Source organism: Rhinolophus hipposideros (assembly GCF_964194185.1).
Source record: "Rhinolophus hipposideros genome assembly, chromosome: X".
Classification (NCBI taxonomy): Eukaryota; Metazoa; Chordata; class Mammalia; order Chiroptera; family Rhinolophidae; genus Rhinolophus; species Rhinolophus hipposideros.
The window spans coordinates 83,689,231-83,709,587 of record NC_138046.1 but is presented as its reverse complement, the minus strand read 5'-3'; the positions used below and the strand labels follow the sequence as shown (position 1 = coordinate 83,709,587).

At 45.5% G+C, this 20,357-nt stretch overlaps 2 protein-coding genes across 5 annotated transcripts in view; one reads left to right on the top strand and one right to left on the bottom strand.

The window, feature by feature from the left end:
- The first annotated feature begins 5,638 nt into the window (after positions 1–5,638).
- TSR2 (TSR2 ribosome maturation factor) lies at positions 5,639–10,273 on the top strand. 4 transcript variants are annotated; one of them, XM_081043287.1, is made up of 6 exons: positions 5,659–5,775; positions 5,922–6,012; positions 8,030–8,180; positions 8,260–8,351; positions 8,907–9,077; positions 9,276–10,273. In XM_081043287.1, exons 2-6 carry the CDS (start codon positions 6,010–6,012, stop codon positions 9,408–9,410), a joined length of 552 nt encoding a protein of 183 aa, XP_080899413.1. In that variant the 5' UTR covers positions 5,659–5,775; positions 5,922–6,009; the 3' UTR covers positions 9,411–10,273. The 4 variants fall into 4 exon arrangements, with proteins under 4 accessions (XP_080899414.1, XP_080899412.1, XP_080899413.1 ...); XM_081043288.1 differs by lacking the exon at positions 8,030–8,180 and having other exon boundaries at positions 5,639–5,775; positions 8,907–9,005; XM_081043286.1 differs by lacking the exon at positions 8,030–8,180 and having other exon boundaries at positions 5,639–5,775.
- FGD1 (FYVE, RhoGEF and PH domain containing 1) overlaps positions 10,247–20,357 on the bottom strand; it is a 33,716-nt gene continuing 23,605 nt past the window's right edge. The window contains exons 9-18 of the mRNA XM_081043285.1: positions 19,016–19,074; positions 18,737–18,883; positions 18,256–18,348; positions 18,012–18,091; positions 14,381–14,411; positions 13,820–13,921; positions 13,326–13,451; positions 12,993–13,154; positions 11,735–11,878; positions 10,247–11,191 (exon numbers count right to left, since the gene is read on the bottom strand). Coding sequence (XP_080899411.1) covers positions 10,886–11,191; positions 11,735–11,878; positions 12,993–13,154; positions 13,326–13,451; positions 13,820–13,921; positions 14,381–14,411; positions 18,012–18,091; positions 18,256–18,348; positions 18,737–18,883; positions 19,016–19,074 — 1,250 coding nt within the window. The 3' untranslated portion in view covers positions 10,247–10,885. The remainder of the gene's footprint in view (positions 11,192–11,734; positions 11,879–12,992; positions 13,155–13,325; positions 13,452–13,819; positions 13,922–14,380; positions 14,412–18,011; positions 18,092–18,255; positions 18,349–18,736; positions 18,884–19,015; positions 19,075–20,357) is intronic.

The following is a 20,357-nucleotide window of genomic DNA, read 5'->3' as shown; positions in this document are numbered from 1 at the left end:
GGACACGAATTTGAGGGTGTAGACATTGACAGTTCACTCTTGAGACACCTGAGGATTCAATATGGGGAGACTGATTTGTGATCTAAGATATGACTAAGCTTCTCACCAAGTGAGTGCCATGCTCAGGGCTCAAAATGGGTGGCTGGGTCTGGCCCGCTTTGGGAAGTTTTGACATATTGAGAGCTCTGTCTGGGTGTTGTAGCCTGAGAAGTAAAGTCTAGAGAATCTCCATGTGGTAACCTCACCTGGGGATCTCTCTGGTGGGCTCTATTTTGCAATCCCAAAATGGGTCCTAGTCTGAAAATTTCCATCTGGAAGCACCCTCTGCATTTAGACACCAGCAGTTCAGTTGGGCGGTTCGACCTGCATTGCAGTCTTGGAGCTCAGTCTGAGTCCTCATGCTGGGGATTGAGTTTGGGTTTAGGTTTTGAAAGTTTGGTCTTTGACATGTCAATCTGGTCATCTTCATCTGATGACTTAATCTAGCCTGAAATGTTCGCTCTAGAGTAGGGCCTCGAGTAGGAGTACTTAACCTGGGATACATGGACTTATAAGACGTCATGAGTAGAATTAGAGTGTCTATGTACTTTAATGTGAAAAAAACACATCTTATAAGCATATTCACTAACCTCCAGCGAAATTTGACATTTCTTTCAATAATAAATGTAGGCAACCAACCACAGGAATATTAGCACTACCTATGAGTTTATCACCAATATAGAGATATTTTTCACAGCAGATCTCTTAAAATATTGTTTACATTCATCATTAATTTGAAATCACAGTACTGTAGTCATTCAACCTGCTAGCAGATCATAATATTCAATGCATTCATAAAGAAACACATATATTACAATTAGTGTTTGTAATATTTTGATAACTATTTTAATATAATTGGTTTCCTTTGTAGTTCTATATTTTATTTTATGCATTTAAAAACATTATTCTGGGAAGAGATGTATTGGCTTCACCAGATTGCCAGATGGATTCAAGGTACAGAATAGATGAAGAAGTCTGCCACTTAGTATACCCAGCCTTGAACTTCAGTCTCAAGGCTAAATCTCAGGGTTCTTGGTTTATTGGAGCATAATGGGGGCTCCATGTGTGGGGATTTCTAGCAGGCTTATTGTGATATTGTGTTTATAATAAGATACTATGTATTTGGATATTTGGTCTTTCACCACTTTCCTGGCACAGAGCTCTTAATTCCCCTTTAGAATTTCCTAAGTGATGAATGTGGTAAACAGTGTCTTGTTATGTTAATGAGGTGACTTTTGGAAAGCCCCTAGGTAACCTAAGGATGGGGGCTGGTTGTGAAGCCAACCAGGTAAATAGAGGGTTGGAATTTTCAGTTTTACCCCTCGACCTCCTGGGATGGGAGAGAGGCTAGAGATTGAGTTCACTCACCAATGGACAATGATTTACTCAATTGTGCAGATGTAATGAAGCCTCCACAAAAACCCAAAAGAACAGGGTTTGGAAAGCTTCCGGGTTGATAAACACGTAGAAATATAGGGAGAGTGGTGCGCTCAGCCAGCATGCAAGCTCCATGCCCTTTCCCCAATACCTCACCCTACCTAACTCTTCTATCTAGTTGTTCCTGAGTTATATCCTTTTATAATAAACCAGTAATTTAGTAAGTAAAATGTTTGAGTTCTGCGGACTGCTCTAGTAAATTAATAGAACCCAAGGAGGGGGTCGTTGGAACCTCTGATCTATAGCTGGTTGGTCTTCTAGAAGCACAGGTGACAACCTGGACTTTTCATTGGAGCCTGAAGTGGGGGTGGGTGGGGGTCAGAAATGTAGGGCTGAGCCCTTAACCTATGGGATCTGACGTTACCTTCAGGCAGATAGTGTCAAAACTGAGTTGAATTGTAGGACACCTATTTGATGTCAGGGAATTGCTTGGCGGCATGGGGAAAAAAATTCTGGTCCACATTGGAACTGGTGACCAGAATCTTATCTACTCTCTCCATGTATGTTTGAGGCCTCAGATTCTGGGAACTCACTCAGAGGCGCTTAATCTCAGTTTCTTCAGTTGAGACTCTTTGAACTCAATCTAAATTGCTGAGTCTTCCAGAATGAGTCTCTGCAGCTCCGTAGGAGTTTATGCCTCCTGAGTTTATCAGTCTGGGAATGCTCACCATGCTCATCACACACCACAGTAGTTTCCTGCCCCTGAGTCTTTGTATACATTGTTTCCTAAGCATAAAAGGCTCTTTCTTTTGGTAACACCCCCACTCTTATACACAAAAACTCCCCATCACCTGGCAAAATTCCACTGAAACTTTGCATAAGCTCTGGCATCTTGTCTGGGAGGCTTGCCACAACCCCCACAGCTGGGTCAGGGACCTCCCCCCTCTGCTGGACTCCCCAGGACCCCTGTGCTCCTTTCTCCTCTAGCATTGCAAAGAGATGGAGAACTAATAAAGCTTAATCCTCAGCGCCCTGCACTTACACAGGCCATTTCCAAGTCCCCCATTATTTTATTGAGCATTGTCAATTTGAAGAGTATTTAAGATTTGTCAAAAACAGTTAAAATACTCTGAAATTTTACACTCACATGTGAAATAAACTAGACAGAGGTTCTCCAAAAACTGACAACAATCTTAAAATTTACAATATTGATAACGAGTTGTGAAGTTGAAACTTCACTAAACTACCAATAATAAAAGAATTTTTTTTGATCAACTGAATGAAATTGAATTCAATTGAAATCTTTTTATTCTCTCTACGAAATGTTATTATAAAATAATTGTTATATTTATTTACAAGGGGATATCAAAGAGTTTGCAACCAGAAAAAAGGAAAAATTAATAGAGGAGTAAGTCAGGCAACTAATAAAAATATTTTGGTTTTCTGGATTTGAGGATCTTTGTGGCATTTGTCAGTTTTAAAAACTGTACTTTGTAAAGTTTGTGATTTATTTTGTAAATTTAAGCCAATACTCACTTTCATATCTAAATTTGTACTATTTTTCTTAAAGAGTGCTTGCAAAATTCTGCTTCAGACCCTTCAAAACCCAGTTTCATGGGGGTGGCTGGTTAGCTCAATTGGTTAGAGTGTGGTGCTAATAATACCAGGGTTACTGGTTCAATTCCCACATGGGCCACTGTGAGCTGAGCTGTGCCCTCCTTAAAAAAAAGAAAGAAAGAAAAGAAAAGAAAAGAAAAGAAAAGAAAAGAAAAGAAAAGAAAAGAAAAGAAAAGAAAAGAAAAGAAAAGAAAAGAAAAGAAAAGAAAAGAAAAGGAAAGGAAAAAAACCTTGATTCACCCTGAGCACTGGTCATACTATTTGATGGTCCTTGAACAAATCTTGCATGCCAGACTGCGAGCCCCTTGAGCATCTGACCAAAACCCATTACCCAGCAGCATTCAGCACAGACAGGGCCAGGTATAGAAGCATCAGTACTGTTTGTTAATATGGTCTTGTCCAAAGTTTGCAACATTTGCTGTGAGTGGGTGTCACGTACAATATTTTTCTATGAACAGCTTTATTGAGATATTATTTATATATCATAAGTTTCACCCATTTAAAGTGTATGATTCAATGGTTTTTAGTATATTCACAGAGTTGTGAAACTATTAGTTTCCCAGGGCTGTCCTAACTAATGCTACAGATTGGTGGCTTTAAAAACAAAAATTTATGTCCTCTGACCATTTTTTAATTGGATTGTTTTTTTCTTGTTGAGTTGTACAATTTCTTTATATATGTTGAATAATAGTCCCTTATTGGAGGCATTGTTCGCAAAAGTCTCCCATTCGGTTGGTTGCCTCTTTATTTTGTCGATGGTTTCTTTTGCTGTGAAGAAGCTTTTAAGTTTGGTATAGTCCCATTCATTTATTTCAGTTTTTACTCCCCTTGCCTTTGAGGTCAAATTCACAAAATCCTCTTTGAACCCAAGGTCCATAAGTTTAGTACCTACGCTTTCTTCTATGCAATTTATTATTTCAGGTCTTTTTTTTTAAAGATTTTATTGGGGAAGGGGAACAGGACTTTATTGGGGAATAGTGTGTACTTCCAGGACTTTTTTCCAAGTCAAGTTGTTTTCCTTTGAATCTTAGTTGTGGAGGGCGCAGTTCAGCTCCAGGTCCAGTTGCCATTGTTGCTAGTTGCAGGGGGCACAGCCCACCATCCCTTGTGGGAGTCAAGGAATTGAACTAGCAATCTTGTGGTTGAGAGGACACGTTCCAACCAACTGAGCCATCCAGGAGCTCAGCGGCAGCTCAGCTCAAGGTGTCATGTTCAGTCTTAGTTGCAGGGGGCGCTGCCCACCATCCCTTGTGGGACTCAAGGAATTGAATCAGCAACGTTGTGGTTGAGAGCCCACTGGCCCATGTGGGAATCGAACTAGCAGCCTTCAGAGTTAGGAGCATGGAACTCTAACCGCATGATCCACCGGGCTGGCCTTCTCTCTTTTTTTTTAATTTAGTGAAAGTATAGCTAAAAGTTTGTCACTTTTGTTAATCTTTTCAAATAACCAAGTGTTGGTTTCACTGATTTTTGTCTATTGTTTTTCTATTTTCTATTCCATTTATTTCCTCTCCAACCTTTTATTATTTCCTTCCTTCTGCTTGCTTTGGGATTACTTTGTTCTTCTTTCTCTGGTTTACTAAGGTGGAAAGTTAGGTTATTAACTTGAGATCTTTCTTTCTTTCCAATAAGGGCACCTATAGCTATAAAATTCCCTTTAAGCATTGCTTTAGTGGCATCTCATAAATTTTGGTGTGCTGTGCTTTCGTTTTCATTGATTTCAAGATGTTTTCTAATTTGTCTTGTGATTTTCTTTTCTTTGACCTATTTGTTATTTGGAAGTGCATAAATTTCCACATATTTGTGATTTTCACAAATTTGTTTTTGTTGTTGATTTCTTACTTCACTCTATTGTAGCAGGAAAACATACTTTGTATGATTTCAATCCTTTTAAATTTGTTGAGGCTGGCTTTGTGACTTAGCATATGGTCTGTCCTGGAGAATGCTCCTTGCGCACTTTTGGAAAAAAATTGTATTCTACTGTTGTTGGGTGCAGTGTTCTACAGATGTTAGGATGCTTTATTTTGTTTTTTTAATTTTAAAAAATTAGTTTTTCAGTTGGTTGACATTCAATACTATTTTGTTAGTTTTAGGTGTGCAGCGTAGTGGTTAGACATTTATATAATTTATGCAGTGATTCCTTGTTTAGTCTGGTACCCACCTGGCACTCTACAGTTATTGCTACATTATTGATTGTATTATCTATGCTGTACTTCACATCACTGTGACTATTATGTAATCACCAATTTGTACTCCTTAATCCCTTCACCTTTTTCACCCAGCTCCCCAACCCCACCTCCCCTCTGGCAACCATCAAATGCAGATTTTTAGGCTATGCTCCCAGGGGTTGATTCCTGTTCCAGGGTCTGGAATTTATATTATTAAGTTTCCCACATCTTTCTTGTGCAATACCGGCACCCATTACTCATGGTCCCATGCGTCCTCCACTTCTGGCTTCCTTTCATTTAATTATTGCATGCAAGTAATAACTGTGGTAGTGTCACCCATTGCTCTGACAAACTTTTCTATTGCTCTAGTCTTGTTTGCAGGTCAGCGGAAATGCAAATCTGTGTTCTCAAGGTCCGCTTTCGGCTCATTCTGCCTGGGACGGTCCAAGGAAGGATTGCACAATTTGGGCTTCACGTGACCTGCAGCTAGAAAATGGCCGGCGCTGGGGAAGATTCCAGAGCGCTCTTCGGCGCTGGAGTCCGCGCGGCCCTGGAAGCCTGGCCGGCATTGCAGGTTAGTGGGACCGGGGCTGGGTAAAGGTTAGGGCCTGGGGCACAATAGGAGTTGGTCGGCCGACGCTGGACGGTGTAAGTGGCGAATGCCTGCTCCACCCCAGTCCGGCTCCTGGGCTGACGTGGTGGGCATGGGCCTGTTCACAGATCGCTGTGGAGAACAGCTTCGGGGGCGTGCACAGCCGGGAGAAAGCCGAGTGGCTGGGGGGTGCCGTGGAAGAGTACTTCTTCCGCAATGGTGAGTGAATGTGAGGCGCTGCGACCTGTGTGTTGGGGGCCTGGAGGGGGGGTTGGAGGTCCGTGGTGGAGAGCCCGCACTTCCTGTTGCGCCCTTGAGGGTTGGTTCCTGACTAAGGGTGAGGTGGAGTGAATATGAGCTTTGGAGTCAGAATCCTGAGTTCACATGCCTTACAGGCTGTGCCATTGACTCATGGTATTACTCTGGACAAGTCGTTTTACCTCCTTGAGACTCAGTTTCCTAATTTATTTAAAATGGGTATAAAAGTATCCACCCCAGCTCTGTCCAGTAGAAATATAGTGCGAGTCACATCATGTACCTTAAAATTTTTCAGCAGCCACTTTCATAAAACAAAAAGCAGATAAAAATGAATGTTATTCACTTCAACGTATCCAAAATATTTCAGTTTTATACTGAAAATAGTTTCAGTATAAGACTCTATTTTCAAATCCTGGTGGGTATTTCACAGTTTTAGCACACCTCAGTTTGGCCTAGCCACATTTTAAGTGCTTAATAACCACATTTGGCTATTTGAACAGCAAAGATCTACACCTTTGATGTGTCTTGAGAGTCATATAAAAATAAGTGGCCTAGCAGACGGCCTCTTGCTGGTATGATTTTTACAAAATTCTTCACTCTTTTTTTTTTTTTTTTTTTTTTTACTTTTGGAGATGACATTAGGCAGAGACCTTTCTCTCAAGGCAATTTACAACTTAGTGAGGGATCCAGATAAGTCATTTACACACAGGGTGATAGGTGTTCTAATAAAGAGGAGCTCAGGGTGTGTTGGTAACCTGACACTGAGGAGGGGGCTTCTTTTGGAGATTGTTAGGGGAGGTGGTGATTGGGCTGAGTCTTAAGGCATGAGAGTTAACTAGGTGTGGAAGGTAGGGAGAGCAACGCTCAAATTCTGTGGCATGAAGAGATTGTGTTACACTTGTAAAGCGGTAGGGCACTCAGTTGGAGTAAGGATGTGTGTGTGCTTATGGGCATGTGTAGGGCAGGAGTGGTAGAGAATGATGCTAGGGGGTGAGGAGGCTCCTGGAAAAGGGTAAGATATGTAAGGCCTTACATGCCTTTGATTTTGTCCTTTAGGCCAGTGTTTGTCAAAATGCATGCTAGGGAAGACTAGTTTTATTAGATGTTCAGTGAAGAAATGCTTCACTAGTCATATTATGTAAGAAAATGTCTTTTCTTTAGCTACTACTTAAGATTCACAATAACCCTTAACATAGTAAAGGCTTGGATGAGGATAGAAACCACTGAAAAAGAAGCCTATTTACCTTTGTTTCCCATTAGCTTTCTATGGATAGATTTTCTTTAAAATCCAACAGGACAGTTATTGCCCAAGAGCAGAATATGAAACACTGCAGTAGGTGAGAAAACTCCATGGGGAGGTCCTAAGGTGAGTAAAATGGTAGGATTTGCTAGTTAGGAAGTTCAGAAAGTAATCAGTATGGAGCATGGCCCGGAGAGGGAATGACTAAGGCTGTTTCTAGAAAATGATGAGGCCTGAACTAGGGCAGTGGTGAGTCATGGAAAAGAAGAGGTGGATTAGGGCCTTGGAGATAGTTTGGCTCTAGAAGGGGAAGGAAAAGGAGGCAGGTTTCTGGTTTGAGTCACTGGGTGGATTAAGTGCCTTGCATGGAACAGAGGAATCCTGGGATGGGAAGTAGGTTTGGAGGGTGAGTCTGGCTTTGGATATGGAGGGTCTGAGGCACCTGTGAAACAAGTGGAACATAGTCTGGGTTGGAGACAGATTTGGGGGATATTAGGTTAGAATGGTAGGGAAAGCCAAGGGGGTGAATGAGCTCTTCCAGAGGGAAGAGAGAGTGAGGAACTTTGTGGAAGACTGAGTTAATTCTCTAATTCAGAAGAAGAGCATGACCCAATAAAGTAAATGAAGCCCGGAGCGGAGGGCTTAGCTGAAGTCACACAATAGGGTGTTGATGTCAAGGCTATGATGATTTCATCATTGCAAGTACTTATATCCATTTCTTCTTACCTATCCTGTTAGTCTGTGGCCTCCTGTATCAGTGGAGAAACAGTTGTGAAGGGTCTCTCCATTTTAAAAAAAATGATGTTAAAACCTGGAATGCAGAGCACTGCAGCGAAAAAAAGGCTCACTGTTTGGACCTTTACCCACCAACCAGATGTGGATCCAGCAAGTAGGTATTGAAGAGTAGTAAGCAGGAGTGATGAAATTGGCTTGTCTTTGACCAAAGGGTCCTATCCTTTCGTACTCAGCTGACTTGGAGCTAGATGAGGTGGAGGACTTCCTTGGTGAGCTCATGATGAACGAGTTTGACACAGTTGTGGAGGACGGGAGTCTGCCCCAGGTGAGCATGTCGGGGACACAACTGCCATCTCCTGCCTGCCATCTTCTCCCCAAGTGTCTATTTTAGGCCAAGACTCTTGGCTCTAACCATTCTTTTCTTAAGTCTTGCACAAGAACCTTTTATGACTCCCTATTGCCTAATGGAAAAAAATCTAGTCTTCCTAGGCCTTTCCAAACCCTGCCTCTTCTTTTTTATTTCTCTGTATACATCATTCTTAGCCAGGTCTGTGCCTCATCCTCATCCTAGGTCAGGCAGGTACATTTCCACCCCTGCTCTGGTTAACATGACTCCCCCTGCTGGGATTGCTTTCCCTTTTACATCTAGCTTTCAAACCTAGTTCTAGTGTCTTCCCTGCTAGGAGGCCCTCCTTTAAAGCTTTAGGCCCTTACCTGAACCTTTCATATGTTGTTCCTTCATTAGTGAACTCCTTGGGGGGAGGAAAGAGCCCCGTTCTCTGGAAAATTCCAAGCCCCTCTCCACATTTGCTGCAAACATGGGCTGGTTGTATTGTAGGTTCTCTAGAAAGTAAAACCTGGTTGAATGTTTTCTTGATAGGTGAGCCAACAGCTGCAGATCATGTTCCAGCACTTCCAGAGGGGTAATGGGGCCGCTCTGAAGGAGATGGCCTTCCGCGTCACCCAAAGAAAGTGCAAGGTTAGAGCCACCGCACTTACGACAGCCAGCGAGACAGATAACGATGATACAGACAGCGTGGAGGAGATGGAGGTGAAGGGCTGCCCCTTGGGCAGGGAGATACAGCTAGCTTTACAGGGAAGAGATGGGGGTGGTGGGTGTATTATCCAGAGAGGGCAGGGCACTTTCCTAAGGTCACACAACCAGTCCTTGTAAAGCTGGGAGGGGAGCCTGGGTCTCCATGGGCCACAGCTAGGTGTTGCGTTTAACTCTTTTATATTTCTCCTCCAGGTCACAGCTACAAATGATGGGGCAGCTACTGATGGAGTCTTCCCCCAGCCTGAACCCTCTGGTCCAGACTTCCAGACTATTAAGGAAGAAGATATAGTGGAGGATGGCTGGACCATTGTTCGGAGAAAGAAATGAGTGGGGCTGGAAATGGTTTGGGCCCTTGTTTGTTTATCCCATCTCCACCCTCTCCCTGTTCCCGTCCAGCTCCCTCCAGGGGAAGAAGAGCCTTAGGGTCCTTGGTCTTGGGGTGGTGGGACCTAGTTCGGCCTTAGATTATAATCTGAGCGATGAGGCTTGGTTTCCCAGCACAGTGCTTCTTGGATGCAGTCAGCGGGAAGAGGGAAGGATGAGTGGGTGTGAGCATGTAGGACAGACCTACATGCTGGTTGGTGCCAGGCATGTGGATTTGTGAAGGGAGAGGACCAGCGAAAGCAATACTTGTGCTGGGTCAGGAATGGTGAGATGATGAACAGGCAACTGGGAGAGAGATTATTTAACAATATGAATGAAAATAGCCGTTGTACCTCTCCCACTCCTCCTGCCCCCCCACCTGTACACACACACACACACACACACACACACACACAGTAGCTCTGCACCTCTGCCCAGAAATTGGAGCCTTCTGGGAACACTTCCGATTTGCAGTCCTGGCGCCAGCCCTGGGTTACTTCTGGAAGTCTAAGACCTTGGCAGGGTGGTAAGCTTGGAGGACCTGGGCTTTGTTTTCTGTCTCTTCCAACCTCATTCCAAACTCTTCATCCCATCCCATCCCAGTCCAGGGATGAGGTTTAAGATCTCAATACCTTATTGTTTAATCTGTGGCTTGACCTGTAAGTAGCATTGGATCAGCCTTCTGGGAACTGAGCTTCAGAGCTCAGCAAGGGAGCAGTTTCTGGGCCCACCCTTGCAGCCTGGTACTTTGGACAAACAGATGGGCGAATGGAGCACAGTAGTGCTCTGAAAGTTTCTGTAAGCCTGAAATAAACTGTATTTTCTTTAAAAACAAAACAAAACAGAGTATCCATTGTTCTCCCCCCATCCCCCCCTCCCCCTGTCCTGCCCGGTGGCCCTGCCATGGGTCTGGACGATAAAATATTGGGTAGCCTTGGGACTGGGTAGAAGCTGTAAGCCATGGAAAGGCAGGAGGGGTCTGGGCACCACCCCATGTAGCATCATACATGTGAAGACACTGGTTGAGGGGGCAGGGGTGGGCCGGGGCCATGGGGTCAGTGACAGAGCTGGTACCTGAATCCAGGTCTCCTGCCTCTGGTGCTTTGGGGGGAATTGGGTGGAGGCAGGCTCTGTAGGGTATTGAGGGGATCTGGGGTGTAGGGGGGAAATGGCCTAATTCAGGCAGATCTAGTAACAGCTCCCACCCTCCCTGGGGACAGGGATTAAAAAAAATTAACATCACTGTAGGAATATTTCTTTTAAAAGCCCACATTTTGTGAAAAGATGAATTAAAAAAACCCAAGACCCAGCATTCTGGATTGAAAGTGCCCATGATGGGAATTCAAGTATTGACTGAGCTGGGAGGGAGGGGGTTGGGGCCCCCAATTGGACATGGGCAGCTAGTGTGGGGCAGGGGGCCCCAGTTCCCCCCAAACCCTCTAGGTCTTGTCTCGGGTCTGGGGGGCTTCGGAGGCTCCAGCAGTGGCTCCTGAAGCTGCCACCGGTGCCGCCTCCACCTCCCTGTCCTCAGACAGTGTGGGCCCTGGGCAGAACGTGTCCCCACGGCCTGCCCGGCCAAGCACGGCCATCCAGCGCTGCTGCAGCTCCTCTGTCTCAGGGCTGAAGTACCAGCTCAGGTGGCTTTGGGTGATCTTGAACACGTGGCGTCTGTCAGGCCGCTCCCCTGCCTCAGGAGGCCCCACCTCAAAGCCAATGAGGGGCAGGCTGCGTTGGGCTTTTACATCCTGGCGAACAGGGATAGCCGGGGTTACCTTAGGGCTGCGCTTCTCACTGGTTTTACATCCGCTAAACCCCTCCTTCCCTCTTCCTGCTGAAAAAACCTTCCGTGGCTCCCCTGATGGTGACAGGAAAATGTCTGAACTGGGGTTGGACGCGGGGTGGGTTCTAATACCTGTTTCCTCCTGTACCCCCAAACCAGCTGGGCTACTCTTTAGCATGCATACCCCAAATGTCTTCAGGCCTTTGTCCATGCTGTTGCCCCCATCTGCATGTTCTTCCCCACTCCAAATTGCACCTAGCAGTGACCCATCTTCACTCCGGCTACCTCCAGAAAGCTAGCCCCCTCCCCCAACTCACCCCATCTTTCCTTGCACATGATGGCCCACAATCCTTGTCTCAAGCCAGTCTGTCTCACAAAGGTGGGGGTTCTGACTTCCATTTAGGCTCACCCTATCGATCCCTCTTGGCCAAGGAGAGGTCAAGGACGGGACAGGGGAAGCCTGGTTTTGCTAGGTGGTTGAAAGGACCCAAAGGAGTAGCATGCACACCTGAGGGGCTCCGTAGATGTACAGCACCAAGGGTTCATTCTCAGGGACCACAAACCATGCCTTGTGCCAGCCTTTCCCACCCTTCTCCATGTAGTGCAGGAAGCTGCAGATGATGCTGTTCTCCGCAGCCACCGACGCCTGTTTCTGTGGTCAGACATGGGGAGCATGAGTGTTGACAAAAGGCTGAGTCTGGTGCCTCGGCTTCAGTACCCCCTCAGTGCAGTTACCGCTGTGCCCATACTTCCGATGAGGGTGCTGAAGCCCAGGGGGCAGGACTGATTTGCCCACTGCCTGCCAGCGAGTCAGGCCGGCCATGGCTGCTGCCTCTGAGAGTTGGTGGGAGGGGTTACATACAGCTCTCAGTAGGGACACCTAAATGCCAGGCATTCTTCCACCAGTCCATTTATTCCTCAAGTCACGCATTTCCACCTCACCTTTTTTCATCTTACTAGGTTGGTGCAAAAGTAATTGCGGTTTTTGCAATTTAACCTTTGAAACCACAATTACTTTTACACCAACCTAATACATCACATCCACTCCCTACACTCAACGAGAGGCCACCTAGCCTTATGGTTAAGGGGATAGAAGGATGGGAAAGGCAGTCTGGCTCAGAATCCCAGCTCTGGATGAAAATGTTGACTTAGAAGGAGAGGTATATAGAACTGCTGTAAGGATTAAATTAATTAATAGGTGCAAAGCACTTATAATAGTGCCTGGCACAGAGTAAGTGTTCTTTAAGTGGTAAACAAGACAAATACCTTGATTTGGTTAAAAAACAAAACCAAAATGTGCACGTGCCTAGGAAGCATACGTGTTAGTGGTAATCTAGTGGGTAGAAGAAATAGGGTGTTTTTATTATTTTTGTTTATATTGTCTAATTTTCTTCAGTGTACATATTTTTTGTAAGTAAAGAATATGTTAATTAAAAAACATGCAAGCTCTGCCACTCACTGGCTGTGTAACTTGGGCAAATAAACTCCTTGGTCCTCAGTTTCCTCATTTGTAAAATAGGGATAGTAACAGCATGGATAGATTAGTTACTATGAGGATTAAATGTCTGAAGCACTTAAATAAAAATGACTGGCTTTCATTCACTCTTGCATTCGTTTTACTCACTCCAAGCCTGGGTCACTTGTTCAGTGGATGAACACGGCACCTTATGGTTTCACAGATGCCCAGCCCTCAGGCACACTGGGTGGGTGGCTGGAGCTCATGTGGTCGGTGTAGGAGGGTTAGTGGTTGTGGGCTTGGCTCTTACCTCCAAGATGGACCTCCGGCGCTGGGGTGTATGCTGGCTGCAGGCTGGGCTGCTCCCAGGAACCCCGTGCAAGGCCACGTAGCAGTCAGTGCACACACGGTTGGAACGGTTGTTGTCATAGATGAGGCGGGCCCGGAATTCAGAGCACTTCCCACAAACCACCTGGAGTGGCAGGTGGGCAAGAGAAGCCTGATTCCAGCAGGCCATCCTCTTCAGTGTACCAACTCCCACAGCAGACTCAGCCTCTCATTTGGAGGGTGCCCTCTCAGAAGCAGGCCTTCAGGCCACCAGCCTGTCCCCTCCCTAGCTCTGCCCCTGCCTCCCAACACTCACATGCCCGCAGGCCTTGCAGTGGTGCCTGCGCTTGGTGATGGAATTGAAGGGCTCCTGGCAGCGCATGCACATGGTAACTTCCTTTTCTCGGATGGGTGTAGGTGCCCGTTTCCCAAGATCCACGTTCTGGAGAGAGGGCCAGGTCCCAGGTAAGAGACAGCTACTCCCCAGCCCAGTCCAGTCAGCCCTTCCCTTTCCCCTTCCCCAAAGCTTGGATCATCACTGGGAAGCAGCAGACATGTTCAGAAGACCTGCCTCTGAATCCTGGCTCTGTCCCTACCTCACTGCTACTGAAGGCAAGTCACTTCTACTTTCTGGGCCTCCATTTCCCTAGTGATTGCGGCCCTACCAACAGAAGACTGTGCTTCTGAAACCATGCAATGCCTTTCTGGTCTTCATTCTCCGAGAAGGGGAGAGGAGCATTTCAAGGTAAGGTGGGGACTTGGAGGCTTGGAAGGGGTCCCGGTATAAAGGAGGGGGGTGGGGACTCTTACTGGAGAGTGAGGGGGTGTGTCTTCATCTTCCCTGTTTGTTGAGTTCAACAGTTTGAAGGTCTCCAGCGTCTGTTCATGCTTCAGAAGGGTGGAGTTGATGGCCTGAGGAGGCAGTGTAAGAAATGAGGGGTCAGATCACCTCACAACCCACCCATTTCCACCCTCACCTCACCTTCCTATGACCTAGCCTGGAGTCAGAAAAGTTGGTTCTAGGCGTAGATCTGCAGGTGTCAGTTCTTATATTTGTGAAATGGGAGAGGGGGATCAGTGGCTGAAAAACTTCAGAAGGCCTTCCTAGCTACTGTCTGGGCTTAAGGTTTTACAGGGCTTCACTCACTGGGGTTACACACTCAGAGGATCCAGCTCTCTAAAGGAAGAATTTGTGAGTTTCTGCTTAACATCTGGACCTCAGTTGGTTTATCTGTAAAATGAGGATGGTAAAGTTTGTTGTCCAGGCCCATTCTGGTCAGAAGTGAGTTTTAGAGAGTGAGCGTCCACCAACCCCTAGGAGAACTGTTAATACTCCTCCAGCCCCTACTACAAAGCCTTCTCAGATGTTACCTGGACCCAGTCTTTCTTCTCCTCCTCAGTCCTTGGGGCAAAAAAGAAAGATGTTGTTAGGCAGGCCAACCAAAAGCAATTGGAGTGGTAAAGAGCAGGTTTTTTTGGAGTTGGATACACCTGGGTTTGGCCATCTGTTCCTTAATTATTACTCATGTGAACTTAGGCAACTCATTTAACCTGTCTGAGTCTATTTATTCAATAGTTACTAATACCTTCCAGACCTTGTGCTGGGAACTTGGACCTCAGAGAGGACCTCACCCTCAAGGAGCTCATGATTGGGGTGTGGGAGGGTGCAGACAGCGACAACACAGGGGGATCAGTGCTGTGACAGAGTGAAAATAGGGCTGAGGAGCCCAGAAGAGGACTCTTGCCCCAGCCTGGAGTTTAGGTGGGGGCTGCTAAGGAAGGGTTTCCACACGGAGATGCTAGGCTTCAGGTAGAGGGATATGGGTGAGGTGTGTACACCCTGTTTCCCCCAAAATAAGACCTAGCCAGACAATCATCTCTAATGCGTCTTTTGGAGCAAAAATTAATATAAGACTGGGTCTTATTTCACTATAAGACCGGGTCTTATTTTACTATAATATAAGACCGGGTCTTATATTAATTTTTGCTCCAAAAGACGCATTAGAGCTGATTGTCCGGCTAGGTCTTATTTTGGGGGAAACATGGTAAGAGTATGGAACATACAAGAAACCATAAACAGTTCCCTGTTGCTGGAATGTTAAGTTTGATAAAGGAAGGCAGTTTATTTTTCTTGTAAAATGGAGATAATCATCAGCCTGGGTTCTGAGCAGTAACTAAGGTGACACGTGAAGTGCCCAGCAGAATTCCCGGTGCACTAGATACTGGTGTGAATTTCCCCTTTCCTTCCCCTACTCTCCTGTGTGCCCTGCACTTTCCAAGGCCTCTGCCCTGGTTGCAGCCCCATCAAGTGCTCACTAGGGATAGGACCCAGTCTCTTAGCTGATTCCCTCCTGGCTTCTTCTAATCCCCTTCCACAGCCACACTCCAGATAGCAAAAGTATTTTTCTAGTATATAGTCTGACTACATCCTTAGAACCGCTTCATGAAAAATTAAGGACGTAAGTCAATGTTTAGCTATAAGAATGTCCATTGCAGTGCTATTTATTGTAGTGAAACATTGGAAGCAGCCTACATGTCTGACAACAGGAGATCGGGTACAAAAAAAAAGAAATAATGGTACATCATTACTGCCAGCGAACATAAATGAGGTACAAACCGGTTTATAATATGTTAAGTGAAAACAACATATATAACATACACATAGCATTTCTTTTTTGTTAAAAAATATGAGTTTATATTTGTCAAAACTCATCCATGGTACACTTAAGACCTGCGCATTTCATTGTCTGAAAATTTTGCCTAAATAAAAGGAGGGGACCTTAGAGAAATATTGAACTTCAGTGAATGATATGCACACCAAATTCTTCAGGAGTAAGGTATAGCGATGTCTACAACTGAATTTGAAAAGCATTTAAAACATCAGATGGATTGGTGGATGGATAAAAGTATAGATTTGTGATAAAGTGGATATAGTACCATGTTAATATTTGTAGAGTATACATGGTGGGCTTATACATGGTGGGTGCGTGCACACACACATGCAAATAGAGGAAAGACCTGAAGGGTTCTGCCAACACATCAGTACTGGTTCTCTCTAGGTGGTACAGTTCTCGGGAATTTTACTTTATTCTGATTGTATTCTTCGTTAAAATTAATTTTTATATTTTCTAATTTCGAATTTCTTTGAAGTAAAAAATACCGCTTTTGATTTTTAAGAGCCACAATAATGTTTTCGGCAATGCATGCTGAAGTATATAGGGGTGAACTATCATGTCTAGAATTTAAAGTGGTTCAGCAAAAGATATAAATGTCAAAATGTCAATAGCCATTTTTCTAAATCAGTGGTTCTAAACCTTGTTGCACACATTAAAATCACCTGGGGAGCTTTGACAACTCCCGTGTTCAGGTTACACTCCACAAATTAAATCACAGTCGCTGGGGGTGGGTCCCAGACACGTTTTAAAAGCTCCCCAGCTGATTCCTATGTGTCACCAAGGTTGAGAACCAGTTGTCTAAGTGGTGGGCACATGGGTATTTGTTGCATTTCTACTTTTCTCAATATTTGAAATTTTCCATTAAAATACATTTTAAAGAGCAGTAAAAGCAATTGCAAAGCAAACCCTCAATGCCTGCCTTCTGCCACTAGGAGGAAACCCTACACTGCTCAGCTTACCCTTCTGGGCTCAGCATCCCTCTGCAGCCCCCTCCCTCCATCCTTCCAGCAGAGGACGTGTCCCAGTCACGTGGCTTGTCACTCAGGCTCTACTGACGTATGACTGGGCCCCACACCTGCCCTCCCCCCGGATGTGCCAGTCGGCTTTGTTCTCTCTTTCCCAGGAGGCCACAGATCTCCAGGATGCTCTGTTTCCCAGAGCTTTCAACACCCTCTAGCCCACATTCACCTCTCCCATCTTCACGCAGTCCCAGCAATGAGGGTTGTGACTCTCATTTCTCACTTCCTTGCAGCCTTTCAGAAGCGGATCATTTAGCCATGTGCACCCATTCTCTGGCCCTGACTGTGTGACCTTGATATCCTATCACCTGGGCCCTCAGAAGGCAGCATGAGCTCCAATCCCAGCTCTGCTCCTTTCTAGCTGTAGGATCTTAGGCAAGATGCATAACTCTTCTATGCCTCAGTTTCCTCATCTGTAAAACGGGGGTGAGGATAACAGTAGCTACTTCAAGTATTATTTTAAGGATTGAACTAGTCAATTTACACTTAAATGATTTAAATTAAAATTCACTTAAAAACAGTGCGTGGCATAAGAGCAAGTCTTCATTATATGTGAGCTATTATTATTATAATCATCCAAATAGAAGATGGAAATAAAAGAAGCCCCTTTCTTAAATGGCTGGGCATTATTTTTAAATTGTTATTTAACATTTTTTTCTCATGAAAAGTTTCAAGCATACGGAAAAGCAGACAGTATAATACAAGAACATTAACTATATACCCACTATATAATTGCCAAATTTTAAAATATTTTGCCATATTTACTTCATATATGTATATATTAATATAAATATTTTATACGTGTATATATGTGTATTTTTTAGTTGATAAACCAATTAAAAAGAAATTACAGATATGATAGTAAATCCTCAGCACGCATCATAAGAAAACAAGGCGAGTCTCTTATATAACCACTATACCATGATCATACTTAAGGAAGTTAGAAATAATTCCCCAACAGCTAATGCTCAATTCCCATTTAGATTTTCCCTGTTGTCTTGCAAATACCTTTTAGGGCTGTTTTTCTCAAACCAGCCTTGCATCATGGCTCAAGCACTGCATTTGGTATTTCTCTTAAATCTCTGAATCTACAATAAATTATTTGTGCTGTTGTTATTCATGTTTGGATCAATATCTCATTCTTCCCTCTCCTCTAACGAAGCCCACCAGAAGAGCAAGCCTGCTTCTTTGGGGAAAGGTGTCCACCCTTTCTCTGGAACAGTCTCTCCCTAGGGAGGTAGCCTATCACTTGGCACTAGGCCTAGAATGCCTCAGCATATCAGAGAAGTTATGGGCGAGGGCAAGTACCTGGCCTGGAGCTCCAGGGAACGCTGCTTTCCTGACACCAGGAAGGTCCGAGGCAGATTGAGGTTGGAGCTTTCCTTGAGCTGAATGGAGAAAGGCTTTGTGAGGCTTCCTGAGTTCCACAGGGCCCTCATCCTCTGTACACATGCGTGTATAGACTTGGGGTCAAAGTCGGAACATCTTTGTTCCAACCTCCCAGCCCCAAGGCCCCACTCCAGCTCCCTATTTCCCACCTCCTGGTGCTTACCTCCATGCCATCTACATCAATGCGTGCCCGCACGCTAAACTTCTGTCCAAGGAGCCGCAGCCTGGGCACGCAGTAAAGGAGGCGGTCATTGAACTAGGAAGGAAAAGGTTTGGGATGTGTGTGCAGAGGACCCAGGAGGGGTGTGGCCCAGCTCCCTACCCTTGTAGGACTCCTGGAGCTTTATTACTGGGGACTCAAGGCAACAGATGGAGAAAACAGCCCAGACTGGGCACACAGGTCACAAGGAAAGAGCCTAGGCATGGGAGTCGCTCCCTCGTTGGGCAGCCTTGGGCAAGTCACTTCTCTCTCAGTTTTAGTTACACCATCGGTACAGTAGAGGTAAAAAAATTCCTAGTGTAGGTAGTGAAAGTACAAGGAGTTAATGGAGGAAAGAACGACTAGCAGGAGGTGTAGTCTTGAGTGAGTACCAGGTCAACGTGTGGGGACATGGCCCACCCGCAACCCCACACTTGGCACTTACTAATATGAGGTATCGGTCTTGAGTGGTCCCATTCTTCGCTGACAGCTTAAGGATGTGGCCTTCTTTTATGAGTTCTTTAGTGGGGCTGACAATGTCTTCCTCACCCCCTAGCAGCTCATATACTTTCAGCAGCTTGTGCATTCGCTCCTGGCAGGAGACAGTGAGCAAAAGGCGGGGTTGTGGTGCCAGCCTCCCTCAGATGGCCACAAGTCGCAAGCCCAGAACAGAGACACCACAGGTATGTGGCCAAGGAAGGGCAGGATTAGAAGGGCTACTCACCATTTTTCGGATGGCAGCGTTGGAGTGCTCTGCTGCTGTGGCTATAAGCTCCAGAGACTCTGTGGGCAGAGTGCCAAGTTAGATGGGGGCCTAGCAGAGAAGAAGCTCTTGGGGGCTTCTTTGCTCCCTGAATGCCTCCTCCTGGCCTGACCAAACCCTCCCCCTCCCAGAAAGCACCAGCCTCAAAGGTGTCCATAGCAACGTCACTTACAATCAGAAACTGTCTCAATGCCACAATAGCAGAATCATAACAGTCTGGGGGATGGATCTGGAGAGGCAGTCTTTTGGGCTTAGGCCAGAAGTCTCTGTCTGAGGGACAGCAAATGGAGGGACTAATCTAGGGTGCTCAGTTTGACGATACCCATCTATAGCATGGTGGCCAAGGAGACCAGACTGTGAGGCTCTTTTGGGGGAATCTCACTCCAGGACCTCAGGCTGAGCGCTCTGACTGGTCACCCACTCTCAGAGCGAAGACCATTGTGGAGGCCCAGTCTGGGGACCTTAGTTTGAGAAAACCAGTGTTGGGGATCTATAACTAGGATCTCAGAGTGGGTTCAGCCTAAGGGCTCAGGTTAGAGCTGGCAGTCCTTGGGAATCAGTGTGGAAGGGTTTTTCTAGAGTTTTAGGTTATATTATGTAGCTCATCTTGGCACCTCGGGGGGGGGGAGGAGAGGGTGGCACTCATTCGGAGAGAGGAATATGGTACTTACTCTGCAGATATCTGTCTGTAGAGCTCAGCTATCAAACTTTCTAGGGTTCTAGCTCTTTCTAGAGGTCCAGGCTTGGTAGTGGCAAAGTACCCCATCGGTTAGGGTAGAGGGGATTCAGTTTGGGAAGTGGATACGACTGTGGCTTCCAGGACCCCACACTTTCCTGGTTTTCCTGCTACCTTTAGGGCTGCTCCTTCTAAGTCTCCGTTGCTGATTCTACCTCCCTCAGCTTTGTCCTTGGCCTTATTTTCCTTTCCATTTACACTCACTCCCTTAGTGCTCATATCCAGCCTTATGTCCAGCTTTGCATACTGTCTATGTGCCAGTGACATCCAGATCTTTCTCCCTGGGATTCTAGACTCACCTGACTGCCTCACTTCGATCAAGTCCAAAATCAAACTCCTAAGCTCATCACAGGAACGATCACCACCAGCCAAAACTCTGCAAGTTGTTCTCGACTCTTTCTCCCAAGCCCCACCCCCATTCCACCCTAGTTCTTTCCATGCTACTTCCAAATACAGTTGACCCTTGAACAACACTGGTTTGAACTGTGCAGGTCCACTTAGACATAGATTTTACTCAATAAATACTATAAATGTATTTTCTCTTTCTTTAGGCTTAGTAGTTAAGTT

Excerpts from the sequence above, each read along its gene's own strand:
- TSR2 (XM_081043286.1), top strand. The coding sequence starts at position 5,695 with ATGGCCGGCGCTGGGGAAGATTCCAGAGCGCTCTTCGGCGCTGGAGTC. Across the intron at positions 6,013-8,259 it reads AGAGTACTTCTTCCGCAATG|CTGACTTGGAGCTAGATGAG; the intron begins GTGAGTGAATGT and ends TTTCGTACTCAG. Across the intron at positions 9,078-9,275 it reads ACAGCGTGGAGGAGATGGAG|GTCACAGCTACAAATGATGG; the intron begins GTGAAGGGCTGC and ends TTTCTCCTCCAG.